General features: G+C 38.7%; 1 protein-coding gene and 1 long non-coding RNA gene across 6 annotated transcripts in view; both read left to right on the plus strand.

Annotated features, from left to right (window-relative positions):
- LOC131229354 (O-fucosyltransferase 2-like) overlaps positions 1–8073 on the plus strand; it is a 104227-nt gene extending 96154 nt beyond the window's left edge. For 4 of the 5 annotated variants that reach the window (XM_058225292.1, XM_058225293.1, XM_058225290.1 and 1 more), the window contains one exon: positions 7399–8073. In XM_058225292.1, coding sequence (XP_058081275.1) covers positions 7399–7707 — 309 coding nt within the window. In that variant the 3' untranslated portion in view covers positions 7708–8073. The remainder of the gene's footprint in view (positions 1–7398) is intronic. The other variant, XM_058225294.1, reaches the window with a different exon arrangement.
- LOC131229355 (uncharacterized) lies at positions 2601–3658 on the plus strand. Its single transcript, XR_009163271.1, has 2 exons — positions 2601–3376; positions 3418–3658. It is a non-coding gene; the product is annotated as an uncharacterized LOC131229355 (long non-coding RNA).
- Positions 8074–8513: the final 440 nt, after the last annotated feature.

Raw genomic sequence — 8513 nt, forward strand, 5'->3', positions numbered from 1 at the left:
AGGGATCGATCTGCATCACTTCACCTAGACCTGCAGCAGCGACGACGAAAATATCCGGGGACCAAAACTCTAAAGGTACTCCCCAAATGAGAAACCAGGATTCTTCATAACTAAATAGCGATAACTCTTCCCATCTCCAAATCCTACCAATAGGACCTTCTCTGTGCAGTGAAGCCACTGCGACTGTGAAAAGTGTGTCGATATTCACCTCGGTGCCCAACCAGAGCTAGACTTCATTATGCCCAATGGGTTTGATTGAGTACATCTCCTGCTTCTAGTGACAACACTCGTCCAATCAATGGAAAATCTCAGGCATTGTAGCCCTTGGGCAAGTGGAAAGGACTACCGAGCCCTGTAACCAACCCCAGGAATTTGCAATAGCCTCTTGGCTCAACCTAATTACTCTTTCTCCTCATGATTCCAATTTCTGAGGCCCCCCAATGTGTGTATCTTTCCTCACCTCTAGTGGAACCCCTCAATCAGGAACGTCCTCCCTTGCCGTGACCTTCCCCTCAACTTTCTTCCTTCCTGTTCCTTCCTTTCCCTACACTACATACCTGAAAGAGGGCTTCCCTTTGCTTTTACTAGAGAGACCTATAGTAGGAACCTCCACATCAAGCCTCCTATCCGAGCCTCTCAGAGGTATCCTCTCCACAGTATGAATCCCACCACCTAACTCCCTCCCCCTACGAGATTGTTCAGGACCAAACCTAGCCGTTTGGCCAAATAGTTTCTTCCCTCCAAAGCTCCCACCATGCAATGGATCCACTTCTCTTGCCAACTCTTCATCAGAGCTCATTTTAATAAATGTGAATCTTCTCCCGCTTGCCGACACCCTATCCCAAAGGATGATAGCATCCGTCACCGCCCTGGCTCGGCAAAAAACCCTCGTGAAATTAACTAGCACCCATCCCTCTAGGAAACCATGGATGAATAAGGTGGGATAAGTTTGATAGATTGGTCACCTGCCCGTCTTTGACTGTGCAAACTTATTCCTATTGGCCACCGTAATTAGAGTTGTACACGAACCGAGTTAGCTTGGTTAGCTCACTCAACTCGACTCTAAAAAGCTCGATTTGACTCGGTTCGAAATTGAGTTCAAGCCGAATCGAGCTGATTTTTTGAGCTCGAAAATATTTCTAGCCGAGTTCAAGCTTGCCCAAGCTCGACTTGACTCGGATCGAAACCCAACTCGAATCAAACTAGTTCGGCGACTTGGTTATTTTGATATTGATGTTGCTCAGCAAGTATTTGATGAAATGACTCAACGAAGTGTCGGCTGGTGGCGAGGAAGGTGTGGATATGAAACCAATACGCTTGTATCTTGATTTTTATGTTGCCTATTGAGTGTTTGATGAAATGCCTGTAAATCGATGTTGTTGCTTTACATTCCGTGAGAAATTGAAGGTGCACTCCATGTGTTTGAGAAAATGTCGCAGACGCTCGATCTTAGCTCGAACTTGGCTCGAACTAGCCTGAGCTGTTGACCGAACCGAGCCGAGCCAAGCTAGCCAGTTAGGCTTGAGGACCGAGCCGAGTCGGGGTTGGGGTCAACTAGTGGCCGAACCAAGTTGAGCTATGCCAAGCTCGACTCGGTTCGACTCGTGTACACCTCTAACTGTAATCCACTAGCCATCTCCTTTAGCCGCGTCACTCTCGATGGATATCCCCACCTTCCCTTTCGAGCATTCCCCTTAAGAGGTGGAAGATGCATTCTGAGCATGCACCTTGGCTTTGCCTTTCTCACAATCGTCTAACCCCTTCTGTTGCCACCTCTTCTTGCTCTTGCTCATCTTCCAAGAAATTTTTTTTTTTATTAGAGGTGATATATCAATTATTTAATATATAAAAAATCCTCAGCGTGTACCCTAGCTTTAAAAAATGTCTCTCGACTGTTGAATGTAGAGAGAGAGATAGAAAGAGAAGTAGAAATGTAGAATATATTCAAATTTCAATAGAAATGAATGTATAGATTGTAGAGAATGAGAATGAATGAATGTAAATTGTAGAAATGAGAATGAATGAAGGTAGATTGCATAAATGAGAATCTAGAGATTAAAGAGATGTAGAAATGAAAATGAATGAATGAATGTATAGATTAAGCATGTAGAATGTAGAGAGAGAGAGAGAGAGAGAGAGAGAGAGAGAGAGAATGTATGACAAGGTATTTTGTATCGGTAATGGTGACTGTAACGGTCACCACCACTACAGATATGGGTATCGGCTGTAACGACTAATAATGTCCATTACGACCCTGGCAATGGTTGAATTTATTTTTATTATTATTATTATTTTCTTTTTTCTTGAAAATTCTGAAAGAATATCAAGAAAAATTATAATGATGTAAATATTCCAAATCTGTATTCATTTTTTATTTTGAACATGTTTATGGTAGCATAACGGTCCACTCTTTGGTAGGAGTGTTGTATTGGGTTGTTTAGTGAATGTATAAACATGGTTGTGTTTAATGTTTGCGCATCATAACCAAGCATTAGAATTAGAAATTGACAAAAAAAAGAAAAAGAAAAAGGCATATATAGTACAAGTGGTTGAAATCTACTGTAGAATGATCTAGGAAAGTTTTTGGGATGAGAAAAGTGGGGGTAACGGTCATTATGCCCCGCAATAGCTAATACAGTCCCCCAAAAAACAATTGCCCCGTTTCACCCCCATATCGTATAACAGTCACAGCCGTTACCTATACATATTGGCCTTTACGGCTGTATTGTAATGGATACGGAACACCTTGATGTATGATGAATGAATGTTATGTAACTATCTAATATCTAGTATCTAGAGAATGAATGTAATAAGATAATGTAGAAAATGAAATGAATGAGATAGTTGTAGAAAATGAAATGAGAGGAATGTATCTAGAAACTTACAACTAGAAACTAGAAAGAGATACATGTAGTCTTGTAGAAAATGAAATGAGAGAATGTAAGTGTAACTATGTAATGTAAGAGACTTGGAATTCAATGTATTCTTGCTTCTTCTATCTTGAATCCCTGATTCTTGATTGAAACTTGAAAGTTGGAGCTTGGGTCTTGAAGAGTTAGAACTTGAGAGTTGAAAAATGGAGAATGTAAAAGAGAATTAGAGGAGGAGTTTGAGTGAATGTAACTTGTAAATAGAGGGGACTTGAATGCCTTTTTATGATAAAAAGTCCAGATTTGCAAAAATTAATTAATTAAATACCCAACGGCCATATTTCTGACCGTTGGGTATGTGATCACATACATCTCATATGCTTGCATTTGCAAAACATGTGATCGCATATGCGATCAGTGCATAAATATGTGACCACAGTGATAACACTGCCTACGACACACAACCACGTTGGAATGCAAATTGCCTGCGAAAGCAGTGCTGGAAGGTTGATTGCCTGCAAATTGCCTGCGAAAGCAGTGCTGGAAGGTTGATTGCCTGCAAAAGCCCTAGGGAAACTAGGTGGGGCCCACTATGATGTTTGTGAGAAATCCACCCTGTCAATCTATTTTTCCATATCACATTAGATCATGGGACAAAAAAATGAGGTAGATCCAAAGCTCAATTGGCCCACACGACATGAAACAATGGGTACGGAATAGCCTACCGTTGAAACCTCCCTAGGGTGCACCATGACATTTATATGTGATCCATACCGTTCATAAGGTCATTCCAATTGGGATGAACTGAAAACACAAAAATATTAGCCAAATCAAAAACTTCCATGGCCCCATGAATGTTTCAATGGTGGATTGAAATCCACATTGTTTCCTGTCATGTGGCCCACTTGAGTTTTGGATCTACCTCATTTTTTGTCCCACATCCTAACATGATTTCGAAAAACAGATGGTCGGAGTGGATTTCTCACAAACATTGCTATGGGCCCATCCAGCTTCCTAAGCAATCCATGTCCATTGGGGACGAAAGCGGATTGCATGGTGTGCCACACACCACCAACCGTTGTGGTGTGTCGACGTCACCAAATTTTGTGGGCCCCACCATGATGAATGTGTTATATCCACGACGTCTATTCATTTTGCGAGATCATTCAAGGCATGGGCCCAAAAATGAGACAAATCGAAAGCTTAGTTGGACCACACCACAGTAAGCAATGAGATTGAATGCTTACCATTGAAAACTTCTTGGGGGCCGCTGAAGTTTTGGATCAAGCTGATATTTGTGTTTTCCCTTCATCCAGGTTTGTGTGACCTTGTGAATAGGTTGGATTGCAAATAAACATCATGGTGGGCCTTAGGAAGGTTTCAACGGTGGTCGTCATTGTCCCCATTGCTTTTTGTGGTATGTTCCACCTGAGGTTTGGATCTACCTCATTTTGGGCCCCTTACTTGAAATGATCTCACAAAATGGATAGATTGTGTCGATATAACACATTCATCATGGTGGGGCCCACAAAACTTGGTGACATCAACACACCATCGAGAATAGTGGTGTGCGCACACCATGCAATCCGCTTCCATTGGGTACTACCTCCACCAGGGAGTGCGACTTGGCTGTAACCCTAGATGTGGGTGGGACCCTGACCAAAGGGCCCACCTTGATGTATGCATTGTATATCCATGTTGTCCATCTGTTTTTCCACATAATTTTAGGGCATGGTCCCAAAAATGTAGAAGATGCAAGTTTTAGGTAGACCACACTAGAGGAAACAGTGATTATTGACCATTAACAACCTTTTGGGGGCCACAAAAGTTTTGGATCAATTTGATATTTGTTTTTTTTTTTTCCTTTCATACCAGTCTTTGTCACCAGATTGGATGGTCAATAAACATTATAGTGGACCCCAATATGTTTTTAATGGTGGGCGTTCAATGACCACTATTTCTTTTGGTGTGGTCTACCTGAAATTTGTATTTGTTTCATTTTTGGGCTTTTTTTTTTTTCCTAAAATAGGATGGCAAGACAGATGGACGACATGGACATACAATTTAATCTTTCTGTTAATTTGATTTTATGCGAGGATATGCAATTGAAACTATTTTGTTTTTTTGGATGATGGATGATAAATATTTAGTGGCGTGCACACCTATAAGGTAAAAATTTGTACATGTGGCCCACTTATTCGACAGGACACGGATATTTTTTCTCGAGCCAAAGCATTTTTTATATATATATATTCAAGGTCATCAATCCAAAAGCATGTTGTAGGTGGGACCCTCTAGATGAATGACCCAATATCATGCTAGTGTGAGATGTCATGGTCCACTAATCGAAGGGTTTTGATTATTCTATCAAGAAGAGTATAACACATGGTCCATCAATTGAAGGGTTATGCTTGAGAGATGTATATGGATAAGACATACGTGTACCAAATTGGTGGCATGGCAATACATGTTTCGTCTCATATTCTACAAAAGATAGAAATTGAGACAATGGGGCAAAAAATGACAACTTGCCAAATTTCAAACATTTGTGGTTTGTTTTTACCAAATAGGTTTTTGTAAAAAAAATTTTAAAAAAAATTTAAACAAAAAAAAAAAAAAATAGTGATTATTTTCAGATATCATCACTTTTTGCAAACAAGTTACCAACAGATTTTCCAGTACTTATAAGTACTTAAATTCAATGTTTTAATTATCAACGATATCGGCCGATATATCCCACGATATATCTTATATCCTACCTATGTGATATGAAACGTACGAGTAGTGCCAATATATCCCACATGTTCAATCCAATGAGCATTTTTAATTTTCGATCCCTTTTGTTGTTGAAATTATGTTAAATCCACTGGTTTTTCATGTTTTGCATGAAAAATCATGGAGTCGAAGATTTGATTTAGATATCCATTGGTTCTTCATGTTCTCCATGTTTTTTTTTTTTCGAAATTTTCCTTCAACAACCTATCAATTGAGACTAATTTCGAAGTGTTTTGGAGTATTTGATGAAATGATCATCACATACACTCTAATTTTAAAATTTGAGTGTTGGTGGTCCAATTTGGGAAAAATTCGAAATTTCTCTAATATCTCCCAAATTGCTTGCAATGTTGCACTCCAAACATGAAATCAAGCATGTATGAGAGTTGATCTACTGATTTTTTAAGTCCTTGTTAATTTTTGAAAAATAAAAATCATTTTTTAATCAAAAAATAAATTATATATATATATATATATATTGAAATTTCCCTTCAACCAGTTGTCAATTGAGACTAATTTTAAAATATTTAAGAGTATTTGATTAAATGATTATCACATACACTCTAAATGTTATACATTCAATTCGAATATAGTTACATTAGTTCAGTCAGATAATGCATAACTTAGGACCCTATACAAAGGAAACCTATTGTGTACATTTCTTTTTTAAGATGTTATGATTTAAAAATGTGTATTAATTTTTTTTAACAATCCTCTAAGTTTCATTGAAAAATTCAACCATTTTCCCAATGTTTTCCGATGTTTCCCGAAAAGTGCGATAAATTACCCGATACAAACTATATGTCCCATGCAATAAATGATACGTTTCTGTATCCCAAGGATGCGATACGTAATGTGACACCGATATTTCAAACACTACTTAAATTCAGCACTTCTTTAGTTTTTAGCACTTAAATTAATTTTCAGACCTTATTTTTCAGTTTACTAAATGGCACCTAAGTGGGAAAATGGCCTCAATGGTTGACGTTCCTAGCATATATTTAAACTGATTTTCTGACATCTCACACTTTTAACCTTTGCTCTATCACTCTTCCAAAGTTTCATGGTATGTCTTGTATGTTTAAGTTAGATAAAAAAAATTTAGTGGCATTTAAGTTATCTGCCCTTGATTGTGGATGCTTGTATAGTTGTATCATTGTTTATTGATTGTGAATGCACCAGTCCATAAGTACTGACTGACCAACATATGATCAATATTGGTGTTAACTTGGATTCGATTTGACAACTTATATGCAAATTTCTTTTCTGATTGTAATATGGTTCTCATACACAATATAAAAGGATGTCTCTGGTTCATCATGCTGAACCTGTCTTGGTTCACGATGAATCACCACCATCCATGTGTCTTAGCTGCCTTGAGGGTCCTAACGTGGATGGACCACAGTGGAAAAACCATTCCTATTGGATAATAATTCCAAATTATCCAATCTATGGCATTTGATAAAATAAGGGTCAATGTTCCACATTCGAAGGGTAATAATAGTCCCTTGACTGCACAGTTCTAGGGTTTGTCAACTTTTGTAGCATGGTTAGTCCCTTTAGATGGATTGGATTCACGGACTGTATAGCCACATGTACAATGGTGTCTCAATGTACCAAAGTGCGAAATTTTCACGACTCACGACAAACCCAAAACCTTAAACAATACTTGGTAAAATTCAGTTTCAAATTTGAAATCTCGGTCATGCAGCAAAACAGCTTTCTCATAATGTCGCTATGGTTTTGTTTGTAGTTAGCTGCCCTCGACTTCATAGGATGTGCTGCTGCGGATGCATTTGCCATGACAGATTCAGGGAGTCAGCTATCATCCTTAGTGTCAGGTTATCGAATATACTATGGTGAGGGGAGACTGCCGACAATACGGCCCAATAAGCGGCGGCTAGCTGGGATCTTCTTGAAGAATGCCACCATGGAATGGGAGGAGCTGGAAGAGAGTGTAAGAAAAGCAGTCAGGCAGAGTAAAAAGATTCGGGAAAGACCTGTTGCGAGGAGCATTTACAGGCATCCTCGGTGTCTTGAGTGCATGTGCAACATGAATTGATAATCACCACCACCACCACCACCTTAACATTGTTATCAGCAAATCAACATGAATGTGATTTAAGTTGAATTTGTAGTGTCTCATTATTTATTTATTTATTGTTAGCCATTCTTCAATAGAATCATTTTGGCCACTATAATAAGAGGATTGGATTAGGAGAGTAGAAAGAGTTGAGTTTTTTTTTCTTTTTTCGTGTAAGAGTCTAAATGCAAATTTTTTAATTGTAAATCGAAATTTATTAAAGAAATGAGGAGAGAGTACTTAATGGGGAGGCACTGGAAAAGCTAGCTTTGGGTGCCCTCTAACAATCTTTAAAATGTGTCAATGATTTTAAAACGCTAGTCTTGTTTACCATATCTTTCCATCTGGTGTGGTTTACTGTTTGGATCTTCTGGCATATGAATCAGGTTGTTTCACACCTTAGGAGGCTCATTTTATTTTATTTTTTTAATTTTAAATGATAATTGTTGTTGTTGGCCATCCATTTGCTCTGTAGATTGTCTGCTTGAGTGAATCTGTTTGATTTTTAGGAAGATCCTAGGCATTACTTCCAGTGAGACGGAAACCTCAGATCCCACACACATATCAGGTGTTCCATTTTGCTAGCAGTGACCGAGTTTGGATGATCAGTGGCCCAAACACATGCAGAATTGGCAGTGCTGAGGCTGCCTTTATATAAAGGCAGTCTATCTGCATGCCACAACATGAGCCAATTTGGAACACTATCATCAAGATAGATAACCTATCCGGAGTATTGGGCAAGTCGGCTCTTCAGGGCTCAGAAAATTTTGAAAACATTCTTCAGC

The sequence above is a fragment of the Magnolia sinica genome, chromosome 16 (assembly GCF_029962835.1).
Source record: "Magnolia sinica isolate HGM2019 chromosome 16, MsV1, whole genome shotgun sequence".
Lineage (NCBI taxonomy): Eukaryota > Viridiplantae > Streptophyta > Magnoliopsida > Magnoliales > Magnoliaceae > Magnolia > Magnolia sinica.